The 16,897-nt window shown below is 43.3% G+C and overlaps 1 protein-coding gene across 1 annotated transcript in view; it reads left to right on the top strand.

Annotated features, from left to right (window-relative positions):
* The window catches only part of LOC124793457 (trypsin-1-like), a 65,200-nt gene that overhangs the window by 18,587 nt on the left and 29,716 nt on the right, over positions 1-16,897 (top strand). The window contains exons 2-3 of the mRNA XM_047258025.1: positions 472-570; positions 8,065-8,204. Of these exons, the coding sequence (XP_047113981.1) occupies positions 472-570; positions 8,065-8,204 (239 nt within the window). The remainder of the gene's footprint in view (positions 1-471; positions 571-8,064; positions 8,205-16,897) is intronic.

Here is a 16,897-nt window from a genome sequence, read left to right as displayed (position 1 = left end):
CTTGGGAAAAACAGAAGGCACTACATGTGGCGACCAGGTAATGACCCGTAATTCATGCACGATTGAGACTACGTTTTATTACAATGTAAGTGAGTAACTGTCGGTGTGATAGGCCGAGGGAACAATTTGAACGTAAACGAGGATTCTTACGTTACTTTGAAACTGCCGGAAATTTATTAAATTATGAATAAATTGACGATATAGTCAACCGAACGTGTATTATGGCTTTTTTTAACACTTTATTATCGACACGAGTTACTTGTATTACTTATCTTTTATTTATTCAAAGTTTTCTGCCGGATCAGTTTATGGCATTACCGTCCATCACCTGCGCCTAGAGCGCATACAGTCAATGAGTATAAAAACGCATCATCAAGTCTGTTATTATAACTTCTTGTGCTATTTCCAATACCAACATACAAGTAGCTGTACACGACCCCCTCACTCACGCCTCCACTTGTTTCCTTTCAGCGGCCGAGCTGCCTATTCGTCGCATCCCGCACAGCGGAATCCACCGGGGGTTCGGCCGCTTCCGGGGCCGCATCGTCGGCGGCCAGGACGCCACCAAGGGTGAGTGTGAGCACTTCAGCTCTGCAGTTAGACTCTACCTAAGAGCTCAGCAAATCTCCACGCTGGAAAATGCACGGACCGTTTTGCCTCAACTGTGCCTCAGAAAGTGTCAGTAAGTAGCTTAATATCGCGCAGAGAGTTCCTCGTTGGAGCAAGGAATCTGGCCTCGGATGAAGAATTTCTACGCTGCAGAAACTGTTTTTTAACAAAACCTACAGATAAATGAATATGTGGTAGAATGATCGCACATTGTTCTAGTGATTATCGAAAGATTTGTAGGTAGCAATATTTCAACTGTAAAGTGAATCTGAATGTTATACCAAGAGCAACATGGAAGAGGTCACCCGACCTGGCTGTTCCCGAGACTGAAAGACGCGGTGAAAGCTTCCGTCGCACAATGCCAGTCAAAATAAAGCAGAAATATGTATCTGCGCGAGAAGTGTGCGTAGTCGGAAAGGTGGCTACTGCAAGTTTACGGTAAATAAATAAATAAAACAGCGATGTCACTGGATCAGAAATAGTACAGTCGATAACTGGAGAGTCCAATCTCTATTTGGGAAAGTTCACTTCAGAAGGGGATGAAAAATAAAATTGCAATTGGTGGGAGGCGCCTGCGTAGTGGTCGCCAGTGACATCAGATAGCTTACTTTACATTAACTTAAACTCAAAGCACATCGGTACTGACCGGCCGTCGTGTCATTCTCAGCCCACAGGCGTCTCTGGGTGCGGATACGGAGGAGCATGTGGTCAGCACACCGCTCTCCGGGCCGTATGTCAGTTTACGAGACCAGAGACGCTACTTCTCAGTCAAGTAGCTCCTCAGTTTGCCTCACAAGGGCTGAGTGCACCCCGCTTGCCAACAGCGCCCGACAGACCGGATGGTCACCCATCCAAGTGCTAGCCCAGCCCGATAGCGCTTAGATTCGGTGATCTGACGGGAACCGGTGTCACCACTGCGGCAAGGTGGTTGGCACTTTACGTTAACTGGGAGTGAAAAAAAGTTCAAATGTGTGTAGATTCCTAAGGGACCAAACTGCTGAGGTCATCGGTCCCTAGGCTTACACACTACTTAAACTAATTTATGCTAAGAACAACACACACAACTACGCCCGAAGGAGAACTCGAGCCGGCCGTGGTGGCCAAGCGGTTAAAGGCGCTACAGTCTGGAACCGCGCGGCCGCTACGGTCGCAGGTTCGAATCCTGCCTCAGGCATGTGTGTGATGTCCTTAGGTTAGTTAGGTTTAAGTAGTTCTAAGTTCTAGGGGACTGATGACCTTAGAAGTTAAGTTCCATAGTGCTCAGAGCCATTTGAACCATTTGAGAACTCGAACCTCCAGCAGGAGGGGACCCGCAATCCGTTACATGGCGCCTCAAACCGTGCTACTCTGCGCTGCTAACTAGGAGTCAACATACGAGTAAAACATAAGATATTATCAAAAGCAAAGATCACATAACTGAATTCCAGTCTTCATGTTCTCTGTATTACATAATACAAGACCCATGTCGACTCACACGTCTCTTTACATTTGCCTTATTATTGTATTATGGTTTTAAATATATGAACATGTATTTTTATGTGATGGGTGTGTGTATACCGCGTTTAAAGAAGAGAATATGATCATTGCAAGTGGAACGAACTTCGAGAAACAGACTCATTTACACCGTTCGAGAATTTGGCACTCTTTCCGTGACGTTGTTTTACTGAGATATTTATGATATTCTGAAGCTACTGCCAATCAAAGCTAGTCTGATGCAGTCTCCACTTTCGAACCAAGACCACTGACCGACTCAGCTGTCTGCTTTGCTTCTGTATTAAAACCAGCAGCTGCTCTTTCTGCTCCAAGCTGGCTGAACGTAGAACCCTCTCGGTATTGCACAAGTCGTAACTATGTGCAGCACACAGCTTCTGTTTCTACGTATGCCTGCTGAATGCACTACTACAGTCTCGAAGCTGCCATCATTATGCAAAAATGTTAAAACATTGCAGTTCTTCGTGGTGCCTCAAGTATGTACCAGTTGGTTATAAAAGACAGTGCTCACTACCGACTCCAATTGCGAGAACAGTTGAAGTTTTTGGTAGCTACAGCCAAATACCTACACTTTTAATTGTAATCTACACCCACAGTTCTTGATGCCGGATTAATGTTCTGCAGTCGAGAGCTTTACAAATTAAGACGGCACCCTAGAGCGGGAGACTTTTTCTGGTATTACAATGTGCGGTTTCTCTGTCAGAACAGTGTTTTGTCTCAACAGCTGTAAGGTATAGAGCGAACGAGATGGCAAGATGGTCAGAGGGCTAGACTTGCATTCGGAAGAGCAGCGGTTCACGTTTCCATCATAAATTTTCATAGTGTCCCTAACTAATTACAAACGACTGCTGAAATTGTAGTTTAAACATTCTTTTCGAACTGATCATAATTAATGCTCCGTCTCTCATAAATTCACTGTCGATCTGGCATTAACCTCTAACCTACCTTCCTTCTTACGCAATTCATAGAGCTCCATTATTCTCTACCCCTAAGCCTCCCAGCATTTCTCTGTTTTTACCAACGATGCGTTATGTGTGTATTTTCATAGTAGACTGTTCACCGAACTTCTTGGAGAAATCTTACTGCCGCGTTTCCTAACAGTGAGACATTTACTCTTCTACGGGCTTAGTCAGTTCGTTAATGAAGTCTAAAAACTTTTCTTTCGAGACACCCTCCAATTGCATTCAGAGCGTGTTTGAGAAATTACATCCACTTTCACAACGCGCCCCGCAAAAGTGGTAAAATGTTGAGAGCGCTCAGGTTAATCGAATAATATATTTCGAGCACACAGTCCGTCACACAGGCCCCCACACAGAGCTATTCTTCGGGAGGGGGGAGTGTGCAAATTGAAAAGCTAATTTTACCTAGTATGACTATTTGTATTATAGTATAAATACAAATTCCATCAAACATTTTAATAGACCAGCCAGGCGGATAAGAATTGATTTGCTGTTTTCATTCGCCTTAAGTGATCCATAAACTAGTTAAAAGCTCAAATTTCCGCAAAACTACTAGATAAATATATATTTAATTTACAGCAATGCTACTGAAATGTAATCTCACATAGTAAGCAGTAGAAACAAATGCCTCGAAAAATTCAAAGAAACTAACAAGAGATTACAAAATAAAGCCAAGTCGTCGCGGGAAAATGTTAATTATAACTTCAGGATTCACGTTAATATGTTGGTTAATGGAACTCATTTCATAATCAAGAATGAATAATATGAAGAAAGAATTTTGGTACTAGAAAGTTTCCGTTGTATCTACTATACGCCCACACATTTCGAGGGAGGGGGCGGGAGGAGGACGGGGGGGGGGGGGGGTAGGAGCACTGGAACCCTGGGTCACCCACTGCCTGGGGCCTGGCTATCAACAGAATGTCTGCCTGGAAGATTGTCAGATGACCAAGCTTTTTTAAGTGCTGCTGCTAGACTTTCTTTTTTGTATGTGAATGCTTCATTAAGAAAACAAATATGAAATAAACGTTCCTAACTGTGATTTTGTGCACCTCTTCTCAGTGTCAGTAATTTTCTTCACCGTTAGCACCTCGCCTTCTGTGATACTTTTTCTTCTTCTGTATTTTTAGATGTTTGGTGACAGATTTCGCCGACTCTATTTTTTGAGACCCGCTGCTGAGTGTGTAGGTTCTGGGCCCGAAGAGTTTTTCGTGGAAGACGTGTATTCAGAAGTTCACCCAGAATTTTCGTTTCTAAAAATAGTGAGAGAGACAGATATCTCTCATTGGACCTCAAATGTAGCGCTGTTACGCGAAGAGTTATTTTGAAATTTGAATTTCTCATCGAGAGGCACTTTTAAGTCTTATAGCTCATCATTTGTCTCCATGTCACCCTCCCACTTTTTCAGTTCATGTTCATTCTCAGAAAGAGAAGAAAGATTTTAGGGAATTTTTTAAGGTTTCTAGAGATTTATTTTGGTTCGAAAACTTACTGTTACACACAAACAGAAGTAGAAATAGTGCCATAATAGTTTATGCAGTAAAAGTTTTACACTTGGCATATAGTTAAGGAAGAATTTGAAGTGGAAGACATTATTGTCACATAATGAAGTCGAGTTGACTGGTTAGTCTCATTACGAAATATGTGAGATTCTCCAATTTGAATATATAGAATATTTTGCGCAAGTAATATACATTCTATTTACTTGCTTCAACTGATGATGGCAGAAGGCATTTTCATTGTTTTGAGCATCCACAATAGGTACTTTATCTTATAATAAATCAGACTTTGTTTTCCATCATACTGTCTCGTTGACGTTACTGTTGCTGATCTGATCTTTGACCAGCCAAAGTAAGCTCTGCTTTGTATCGTATAACGTGTTTTCCGGCATAGTTACCTGTACGTTGGATAAACTGATCTGAAGCTGACTTTCTTTTTTGATTGCGTACTGTATATAATACAGTGCAGTTAAATACTGCCTTGTTTAATCTACTGCTCTGTCACTATTGAAGTGGGCCACAAGTGGCATGAAGGCAACTGAAACCACTGCATTAAAAACGCACAATGTTTATCCACAGGACACATGGCCTGTAATTGAAAAAGTGTCATAATGATGTCTCCATTGGCAAAAATTTCCGGATTAGTCGCCGATTCTGATTTCTGGGAGTGGACTACTAAGGAGGAGATAACCACGAGAATAAAGACTGAATGGCGAACAGAAGGGTAATATTTTACGAGGTGGATAGAGGAGAAGTTAACATGAGAAGAGAGATTGGAAAAGGAATGGAAAGGTAACATTCTACAAATCGGAGACTGGAATGTCAGAGGTTTGAACTTGGTAGGGAAACTAGTAAATCTCAAAAAGGAAATGCAAAGGCTCAATGTGAGTATAGTGGGGGGTCAGTTAAGTGATATGGAAAGAAGATAAAGATATATGATGAGACACATATATGGTCATATGATCATGGCAGTAGAAAATGTTTTAACGGGATCGGATTCTTTACGAACAGGAAGGTAGAACAGAGAGTGACCACTGTGAATAGTTTACAGATAGGCTTATTCTCTGCAAACTCGACAACAAATCAACGCCAGCGACAACAGCTCAGGTATACTTGATGACGTAACAAGCAGTAGATGAAGAGATACAGAAAGTGTACGAGGATATTGAACGTGTAATTAAGTGTATAAATGGAGATTTAAATGTAACAATCTTGGACATTTTTACGGGAAGAAAAATAAAATAAAGTTACGAATGAATATGGGATGGGTAGCAGGAATGAACGAGGAGAAATAGTAATTAAGTTCTGAAGTAAAATTCAGCTAGTAACGTCGAATACACTGTTTAGAAATCTTAAGGGAGGGAGGCATATTTGAAGAATGATTGGAGACGCTGTACAGTTGCGGATGGATTTCATCATAGTCAGCCAGAGAATCCTAAATCACATATTTGATTATAAGACGAGCCCAGTAGTCCATATAGACTCAGATTTGTGACGAAGAGTAGTTTGAAGTTCGGGAGAATTGTCCGGAGGAATCAATCTGAAGTAGTGAAGAATAATGAGTTGGAGAGGCACCAAGGCGAAATGGCAGCAGGAAAACCGAGAAGACATCCAAAAAGAAATGGTCGTCAGGAGGAATAATCAACAATGCAATCTTTCGTGCAATTAAAAGCAATGACATCAAGCTTATGAGTTCAAGAGGAGCTCCATTGTTAAACGCCTAGAAGAGAGCGGGTAGCAACAACAAGCAGCAGAAACGAGAGTGGTGACAAACTTAATATCAAAAATGATAAACACGAAGTAATCAAACTGAAGGAATTCTGCAACTAAACTTATGGCGGGCGAAGCAAGGGGGCATAAAAAGCAGAGTAACACCTGCAAAGAGGCTAAAAGAAGCTCGCTAGCATCAAATATCGGCCGTAATGTGAGGAAGAATTTCTGAGTCTACGCGTCTGGAGCACGGCTTTGTAGGGAAGTGAATGACGGACTGTGGAAAAAGCTGAAATCAGATGAATTGGCCTTTGAGATGCGGTGCTGTACAAGGTTGTTGAAAATTAGGCGTCCTGGTAACATACGAAATGAGATTCTCCACAGAATCGACAAGGAGAGAAGCACGTAGAAACCACTGACAAGAAGAATGAATTCTGTGACAGGAAGTACCGGGTGATCAAAAAGTCAGTATAAATTTGAAAACTCTACAGTTATCAGACCTTTTTTCTTGGAGGAAATGCGTGATTCTGGTTTTGTAACTGCTACCGTGACGGGTGAGAGGTACGCCAATATATTACAGAATCGCATCACCCCCAGCCTGGCTGATAAACACCTGCTGGAACGTACGATGTTTATGCAGGATGGCGCTCCACCCCATATTGCTAGACGCGTGAAAGATCTCTTGCGCGCGTCGTTTCGTGATGTGTGTGTGTGAAATCTTATGGGACTTAACTGCTTAGGTCATCAGTCCCTAAGCTTACACACTACTTAACCTAAATTATCCTATGGACGAACATACACACCCATGCCCGAGGGACGACTCGAACCTCCGCCGGGACCAGCCGCTCAGTCCATGACTGCAGCGCCTGAGACCGCTCGGCTAATCCCTCCCGGCGTTTGGTGATGATCGGGTGCTCAGGGGCCACTTTCGTCATGCTTGGCCTCCCAGGTCCTCAGACCTCAGGCCGTGCGATTATTGGCTTTGGGATTACCTGAAGTCGCAAGTGTATCGTGATCGACCGACATCTCTAGGGATGCTGAAAGACAACATCCGACGCCAATACGTCACCATAACTCCGGACATGCTTTACGGTGCTGTTCACAACATTACTCCTCGACTACAGCTATTATTGAGGAATGATGGTGGACATATTGAGCGTTTTCTGTAAAGAACGTCATCTTTGCTTTGTCTTACTTTGTTACGCTAATTATTGCTATTCTGATCAGATGGAGCGCCATCTGTCGGACATTTTTTGAACTTTTGTGTTTTTTGGTTCTAATAAAACCCCATGTCATTTGAAGCATGTGTGTCAGTTTGTACCTCTCTATCTACATTATTCCGTGATTTATTGAGTTTTCACATTTATAATGACTTTTTTATCACCCGGTACTTTAAGGCATTAGGGAATAACTTCCATGATGCTAGAGGGAGCTGTAGGGCGTAAAAACTGTAGAGGGATACAGAGGTTAGAATATATCCGACAAATAATTGAGGGCTCTGGATGCAAGTGTTGCTCCGAGATGAAGAGGTTGGCACAGGAGATGAACTCGTGGTGGATAATGTCAGAAGGCTGATGATCCAAGAGAAGTCATTATCTATCTATATCCTACGGCATCGCAGTGCTGGGCCCAATACTTCGTTAGATGGTAATTACAGTTAGCCTATTTTTCGAACATATTCATGTATTTTAACTATTGTCTAACAAACTGTGGCTCTAAAATGATTACTTACATCTACAACAGCAACTGAGGCTGTCGCCACAGATTAATCTTCAGTGAATACTAACGTACCTTTGCAGGGCAGTTTCCATACCAAGTATCGCTGCAGTGGGTGGTGCTGGGCATATCTTCTCACACATGTGGTGGCTCGATAATCAGCACCAAAGCCGTCCTCACAGCTGGACACTGTACCCAGTCTGGTTTGTTGGGATACTATGTGGTGAGTAAAGGAATGGATGTCATGGACCAGACAGTCTATAATTTTGTGTGTGTGTGTGTGTGTATGTGTGCATATATGTGTGTGGCCACAGACATTGGATAAATCCATTCTACACTTAAGCAACACCACAGAAAACCAAACATCATAACATGGTGCAGTTTGTGTGCTGTGCTGACAAATATCCTCAGCAAAAAGCTAAAGCTCCGCAGACTGGTCCTAACATGCCATTCGTTGCACACTGGAAGGCAGAAAACTACTTTATCAGCAGATTAGTATTCACACTGCGAACAGCGCCTCCACATACGATGTAAGAAAACGTATGTACTGAGCAGGTGAGTGTCGAGGTCGGAACAGTTGGTACAACATGTATTCTCAGTTAAAAGTGCTGCATGTAGGTGAATACGTATATGTATTGCAGACCTTTAAGATGTCTCAATAAATGGTAGGAATGCACCCCTGGCAAAAATGTACATTTAATTTACGTATTTGAAAGAAATAAGTAAGATATCATTTATATAATATTACTACCTGAGTTCCCAGGGTTGCTCCTGTATGTATTTATGTACCTACTCATCTATTAGTCCCTCTCCTTCTTTTCTCTCTCTCTGTCCATCGCCTCTTTTACCCCCTCTCTATCCATTTCCTTCACTCCTTCTCTCTGTTCACTTCTTCCACCCCCCACCCCCCCTCACTGTCTCATTGTCTATCCATCTCCTCCTGCCCCCTCTATCTGCTGCTCCCCCTCTGCCCATCTGCTCCTTCCCACTTTGTCCACCTACTCCTCGACCTTCTAACCCCATCTCCTCCTCCTCCTCCTCTTCTTCTCTTTGTCCATTTTCTCGTCTCCCTTTCTCTCTTCATCTCCTTCTCCTCACTCTGTTTGCTCCTCCTCCTCTTCTTCTCTTTGTCCATTTTCTCGTCTCCCTTTCTCTCTTCATCTCCTTCTCCTCACTCTGTTTGCTCCTCCTCCTCTTTTTCTCTTTGTCCATTTTCTCGTCTCCCTTTCTCTCTTCATCTCCTTCTCCTCACTCTGTTTGCTCCTCCTCCCTCCTCTCCTGGTCCATCTTCTTCTCTCCCTTCTTGCTGCTCGTCTACTCATCTACTCCTCTCTCCTCTGTCAGTCTCTTCCTCTTTTCTTTCTCTACCCTCTTTCCCTCTATCTGTATCCATCTCATCCGCCCCCCTCTACTCTCATCCAATTCCCAGTAGGAGGGTGGTGGTTCTTAAACCCACAGTATTTCTTTCCAGATCGTAGCTAATTTTGATACCAATTTAGTTTGAAATTGTTCCATAGTTTAGAATCAGGTTTGTAACCTAGGCTTTGCAACCATACACACATGGCGGATATACTTCACATACATGTAACGTATTTCTTAAGTATCTGTACACGCATTTCACCTGTATCTCTAGGCAATTTCTCCCTGCATTTTCATTATGACACAGGTTAATATTTATGGCGCCGTATTTCCTCAACTCTGTGCTGTACGATGATAAAATTTTGGAGGTTCATCCAGTTCAGTCGTACATGTATCTACTATTTGCAATGAGTGTTGTGAATAGTTAGCAATAAAGAACTAATAAATTAAAACGTCATGCATGATACGGCATCTCAGAATTTGATGTCATATATCCTGAACTGTGTCCTACCATAATATATTTTTCTGGGTGTATTCAGCGGCATATGCGAGTACTGCCTATGAAATGTGATCGAACAGAGTTAGTAGTAAAGAAGCAACAGATTGAAACGTCATGATTGCGGTTGTTTTTCACGCATTCCAGAGAGTCATGTCATGTCTTCTGAAATTTGTGTCGTACAATGACATATTTTTGTAGGTACGTTTAGCGGAAAATGTCTGCCAAGTGTTGTTAATAGACTTAGTAGCAGCGAAGCATTAAATTTAAACGTCTTGCTTGACGAGGAAGATTTTCACTGGCCTCAGCGTCTATGATGTCATATCTCCTGAACTATGTCGTACAGTGATATAATATTGCTCGTGCACTCAGTGGCATATGTGAATACCGTCTGTAAAATGTATCATGAATACGGTTAGTAGTGAGCGATTAACTTTTATCTTTTGGTCATTTTGTGGGGTTGTTTCGTTGCATCCAGTACGTAATTATGTACGAAGTTTAGTTGAAATCGTCCGATGATTTAGGAGGAGATGTGGCACACACATACGTACATGTACAAATAAATTCCTATGTACACTACTGGCCATTAAAATTGCTACACCACGAAGGTGACGTGCTACAGACGCGAAATTTAACCGACTGGAAGAAGATGCTGTGATATGCAAATGATTAGCTTTCCAGTGCATTCACACAAGGTCGGCGCCAATGGCGACATCTACAACGTGCTGACATGAGGAAAGTTTCCAACCGATTTCTCATACACAAACAGCAGTTGACCGGCGTTGCCTGGTGAAACGTTGTTGTGATGCCTCGTGTAAGGAGGAGAAATGCGTACCATCACGTTTCCGACTTTGATAAAGGTCGGATTGTAGCCTATCGCGATTGCACTTTATCGTATCGCGACATTTCGCGTAGGTCGAGATCCAATGACTGTTAGCAAAATACGGAATCGGTGGGTTCAGGAGAGTAATACGGAACGCCGTGCTGGATCCCAACGGCCTCGTGCCACTAGCAGTCGAGATGACAGGCATCTTATCCGCATGGCTGCAATGGATCGTACAGCCACCTCTCGATCCCTGACTCAACAGATGGGGACGTTTGCAAGACAACAACCATTCAGCAGCATGCACTATCAGCTCGGAAATGATGGCTGCGGTTACCCTTGACGCTGCATCACAGACAGGAGTGCCTGCGATGGTGTAGTCAACGACGAACGTGGGTGCACGAATGGCAAAACGTCATTTTTTCGGATGAATCCAGGTCCTGTTTACAGCATCATGATGGTCGCATCCGTGTTTGGCGACACGCTTCCAGCGTGTATTCGTCATTGTCATACTGGCGTATCATCTGGCGTGATGGTATGGGGTGCCATTGGTTACACGTCTCGGTCACCTCTTGTTCGCATTGACAGCACTTCTGAATACTGGACGTTACATTTCAGATGTGATACGACCCGTGGCTCTACCCTTCATTCGATCCCTGCGAAACCCTACATTTCAGCGGGATAATGCACGACCGCACGTTTCAGGTCCTGTATGGGCCTTTCTGGGTATAGAAAATGTTCGACTGATGTCCTGGCCAGCACATTCTCCAGATCTCTCAGCAACTGAAAACGTCTGGTCAATGGTGGCCGAGCAACTGGTTCGTCACAATACGCCAGTCACTACTCTTGATGAACTGTGGTATAGTGTTGAAGCTGCACGGGCAGCTGTACCTGTACATGCCATCCAAGTTCTGTTTGACTCAATGCCCAGGCGTATCAAGGCCGTTATTACGGCCAGAGGTGGTTGTTCTGGGTACTGATTTCTCAGGATCTATGCACCCAAATTGCGTGAAAATGTAATCACATGTCAGTTCTAGTATAATATATTTGTCCAATGAATACCCGTTCATCATCTGCATTTCTTCTTGGTGTAGCAATTTTAATGGCCAGTAGTGTATGTCGTACAATGTTATAATATTGCTGGTACACTATGTGGCATATGTGAATACTGTCTGTAAAATGTATCATGAATACGGTTAGTAGTAAAGAAGAAACAGCGAAAATGTAGTAAGCGATTAACTTTTCTCTTTTTGTCATTTTGTGTGGTTTTTTCGTTGCATCCAGTACGCGATTATGTACGAAGTTAGTTGAAATCGTCCGGTGATTTAGGAAGAGATGTGGCACACACATACGTACATGTACACATAAATACCTACTTACATCCATTTTTATAATATGTATGGTTAACTACTGAGGATTCATGGATCATGTTTATATACAACCAGCTTGCATATAGTTGATGTATACGTGTCCCGTTGAAGAGTGAAGTCGGAACGCAGCTGAATGAGAGTAATTCCAAACATATTTAACTTTAATGTGCCATAGTTATTTGATCTTATATTCTGCAGTTAATCCTGGCGCGTAATGTGATGGTGATCTAACTTCTATTGAAGCATTTATTTTTAATTTTCGAGTGACAGTAAAAGTTTTGAGCCGGCCGCGGTGGCTCGCGGTTCTAGGCGCTCAGTCCGGAACCGCGTGACTGCTACGGTCGCAGGTTCGAATCCTGCTTCGGGCATGGATGTGTGTGATGTCCTTAGGTTAGTTAGGTTTAAGTAGTTCTACGTTCTAGGTGACTGATGACCACAGATGTTAAGTCCCATAGTGCTCAGAGCCATTTGAACCATTTTTAAAAGTTTTGGGTTAATACTTTTATAATTCCAACTCACGTGTATTTCTGCCATATGGCACGTAGATCAAATAAAGATGTACAACTGACTGCAGTTATCTCTCGGTAAAGTTAAGAGGGCAGTATAGCCCTATCGCTGACGTTTTAGTAAACAATTTTGATATAAAATATTGTTTAGTTCACCAGAAAAGTAAAATGGTTTAGTAGTAATGTTGATATTTAATAGTAGACTGTCCATAGCTTCCGCTACCCCAGTTCACTCACCAATAGCACACCGACAGATAGGTCTGAATAGAGTTGGTTTAGTGCAATTATTGTGGAACGGTGATGATACGACTGTCAAAAGTTTTATGTTGAGCGGGAGTGCTTTCTGAGATGTGAAGATTCTCCTAGTCGAGCAAAGTACGGCGTGGTACTGAAACTGCATCCGGTAATAACAATGCCTAACACTACCTCTAGTTTTATTTTTGCGCTTATGTCTTTCCTTAAGCACCTATCAGTACTTGGGACTTCAGCCCAGACTCGACGCGGCTGAAAAATAAAACGGTTTCCAAGAATGTGCGGAAAGGAATTTTTTTCTGTCTTCAGTTGAGACTCCTGTAAGAAACACGCTTCAGGATCAGTGTATTGCCCCTGTTCCAAGGTAATCACTGCCACGTGATATACTGCTTGATTCGATATCGCTATAAGAACAATCTTGCTGTGTACACTCTACAGTAGTCGGTGCATGACCGCTAAACAAACTTTGACTGAACACGCACATCCCCAATCCCTGTTTTCTCATTTATCAAATGTTCTAAATTACCCATCGCAGACGTAAGTAATTGAATTAGTGTTAACCAACTCTATTGGATTTCGCGGCGAGGGACAATCGGGATTCTAAAAGAAAAGTAATTTCTCGCCGTAAGCGTGATGTCTCTGACATCCACCAATGCGGATAGGTACTGAAAACGATGCAAAAGATGATAAGTTACTGGCACACTAATGTTGGTATATATGCTACAACATTTCTAACAGTGAGTGGTTTTACTTCACAGTTCCTTAATCTCGTAGGAGACACCTGTGCACTTTTCTCCGTCTTTCCCTGCGTTGTTTCGTCCGCTTTATCTGTGACCTTGTTACTTATCTGATAACGTCTCAACGTATGTGAACCTACACGCCTCCTCTCGTACAAAGAACGTCTACTCGGGAGAAGGATTTTTCTATATTCTTTAATAAATGTGATGGACACCTAGTACTCTTTTATCTGTGTAAGATACAGGAATTTATCTTGACGACCAGTTACACACGAACCAATACTGTCCATAGGTTCATGGCACTCATCCCATGACGTTGCATGTCACAAATCTTTATTATGAAGAATCCGTGTCTGATTATCATGAAGCGACATTGAAAGAAAGTAAGCCAAAGACACTGGATTTGTCACTCAAGACTGAATACTGCAACATTCAAATCCACCAAAAAGAAATGTAAAATACACCTATTTCAAAAATTAGATAAAACTTCCCCTGAAATCTTCCTAAGAGACACTCTCCATTCCTTCCAAACAATGTAAGCGTAGACCAGAAGAGGTTTACATTGAAATACACAGTGTTGACGGCAGTCGATAAATACACACCAAATAAATCAATAAGAGATGGTACTCATCCCCATGATACACGAAACAAGCCAGAACGTAGCTGCAGAAGCAACGAAAAAAGGATGTCACCTTTAAAAGAACGCCAAATCTCCAGGATCTGCGATGTTTCACTGCAGCTCGACACTTAGCGCAAATTTCAATGCGAAATACTTTTAATGGTTTTCACAACGAAACTCTGTTTCTAAATCTGGCAGAAAATCCAGGGAGATTCTAGTCGTATGTGAAGTACACATGAATAACTTATTGAGGGAGATAGTCTCGGTGTAACGAAGCAGCTTAAATCACTTAATAAAGGGAAGGCCTCTGTCCCAAATTTTATACCAGTTCGGTCCCTTCCAGAGTAGCTAATACAATAGTTCCGACTCAATAAAGGAAATAAGAGTAATCCACTGAATTACAGACCAATTTAACTAACGTCGATATGCAACAGGATTTTGGAACATATACTGTGTTCGAACATTGTGAATTCCCTCGAAGAAAATTATTTATTGACATATAGACAACACGGATTAAGAAAATATCTTTCTAGTGAAAAGCTACTAGACATTTATTTACAACATTTATTTACACTATGTAATGAGTGCTATCGACAGGGGATCTCAAATTTATTCGGAATTTTTACATTTACAGACGGCTTTTGACACCATTTGTCACAAGCGACTTCTAATCAGATTGCGTGCCTACGAACTGTCGTCAAGTTGTGCGACTAGATTAATAATTTCCTTTCAGAAACGGCACAGTTCGTTGTAATTGCTGGAAATTCATAGAATAAAACGATAGTGATATCTTACTTTCCCCAAGGTAGTGTTATAGGCCTTCTGCTGTTCATGATCTATATAACAGATTTACGATACAATCTGAGCAGCCATATTAGATTGTTTGCAGACGATGCTGTTATTTACCGCCTTGTTTAAGTCATCCGATGGTCAAATCCAATCGCAAAATGATTTAGACAAGATATCTACATGTTGTGAAATGTGACAATTATCTCTAAATAATGAAAACTGTAAAGTATTCCAAATGAGAAGTAAAAGGAATGCGCTAAATTTCGGTTACTCAGTAAACCACACAAATACACTCCTGGAAATTGAAATAAGAACACCGTGAATTCATTGTCCCAGAAAGGGGAAACTTTATTGACACATTCATGGGGTCAGATACATCACATGATCACACTGACAGAACCACAGGCACATAGACACAGGCAACAGAGCATGCACAATGTCGGCACTAGTACAGTGTATATCCACCTTTCGCAGCAATGCAGGCTGCTATTCTCCCATGGAGACGATCGTAGAGATGCTGGATGTAGTCCTGTGGAACGGCTTGCCATGCCATTTCCACCTGGCGCCTCAGTTGGACCAGCGTTCGTGCTGGACGTGCAGACCGCGTGAGACGACGCTTCATCCAGTCCCAAACATGCTCAATGGGGGACAGATCCGGAGATCTTGCTGGCCAGGGTAGTTGACTTACACCTTCTAGAGCACGTTGGGTGGCACGGGATACATGCGGACGTGCATTGTCCTGTTGGAACAGCAAGTTCCCTTGCCGGTCTAGGAATGGTAGAACGATGGGTTCGATGACGGTTTGGATGTACCGTGCACTATTCAGTGTCCCCTCGACGATCACCAGTGGTGTACGGCCAGTGTAGGAGATCGCTCCCCACACCATGATGCCGGGTGTTAGCCCTGTGTGCCTCGGTCGTATGTAGTCCTGATTGTGGCGCTCACCTGCACGGCGCCAAACACGCATACGACCATCATTGGCACCAAGGCAGAAGTGACTCTCATCGCTGAAGACGACACGTCTCCATTCGTCCCTCCATTCACGCCTGTCGCGACACCACTGGAGGCGGGCTGCACGATGTTGGGGCGTGAGCGGAAGACGGCCTAACGGTGTGCGGGACCGTAGCCCAGCTTCATGGAGACGGTTGCGAATGGTCCTCGCCGATACCCCAGGAGCAACAGTGTCCCTAATTTGCTGGGAAGTGGCGGTGCGGTCCCCTACGGCACTGCGTAGGATCCTACGGTCTTGGCGTGCATCCGTGCGTCGCTGCGGTACGGTCCCAGGTCGACGGGCACGTGCACCTTCCGCCGACCACTGGCGACAACATCGATGTACTGTGGAGACCTCACGCCCCACGTGTTGAGCAATTCGGCGGTACGTCCACCCGGCCTCCCGCATGCCCACTATACGCCCTCGCTCAAAGTCCGTCAACTGCACATACGGTTCACGTCCACGCTGTCGCGGCATGCTACCAGTGTTAAAGACTGCGATGGAGCTCCGTATGCCACGGCAAACTGGCTGACACTGACGGCGGCGGTGCACAAATGCTGCGCAGCTAGCGCCATTCGACGGCCAACACCGCGGTTCCTGGTGTGTCCGCTGTGCCGTGCGTGTGATCATTGCTTGTACAGCCCTCTCGCAGTGTCCGGAGCAAGTATGGTGGGTCTGACACACCGGTGTCAATGTGTTCTTTTTTCCATTTCCAGGAGTATATAAAGGACGTGAATTCAACCGAATACTTCAGGACTGCAATTACGAGTAACTTAAATTACAACGATTACATAGATAACATTGTGGGGAAAGTTGACCAAAGACTACGATTTGTGGCGAGGACACTTAGAAAATACAACAGGTATACGAAGGAGACTGTATACATTACACTTGTCCACCCTCTTCTGGAGTATTGCTTCACGGTGTGGAGTCCACATCAGATAGGATTGACGGGGGACATCGACTAAGTTCAA

This window comes from Schistocerca piceifrons, chromosome 1, assembly GCF_021461385.2.
Source record: "Schistocerca piceifrons isolate TAMUIC-IGC-003096 chromosome 1, iqSchPice1.1, whole genome shotgun sequence".
NCBI classification, from domain to species: domain Eukaryota; kingdom Metazoa; phylum Arthropoda; class Insecta; order Orthoptera; family Acrididae; genus Schistocerca; species Schistocerca piceifrons.
This window is presented reverse-complemented; position numbering and strand designations above follow the sequence as displayed.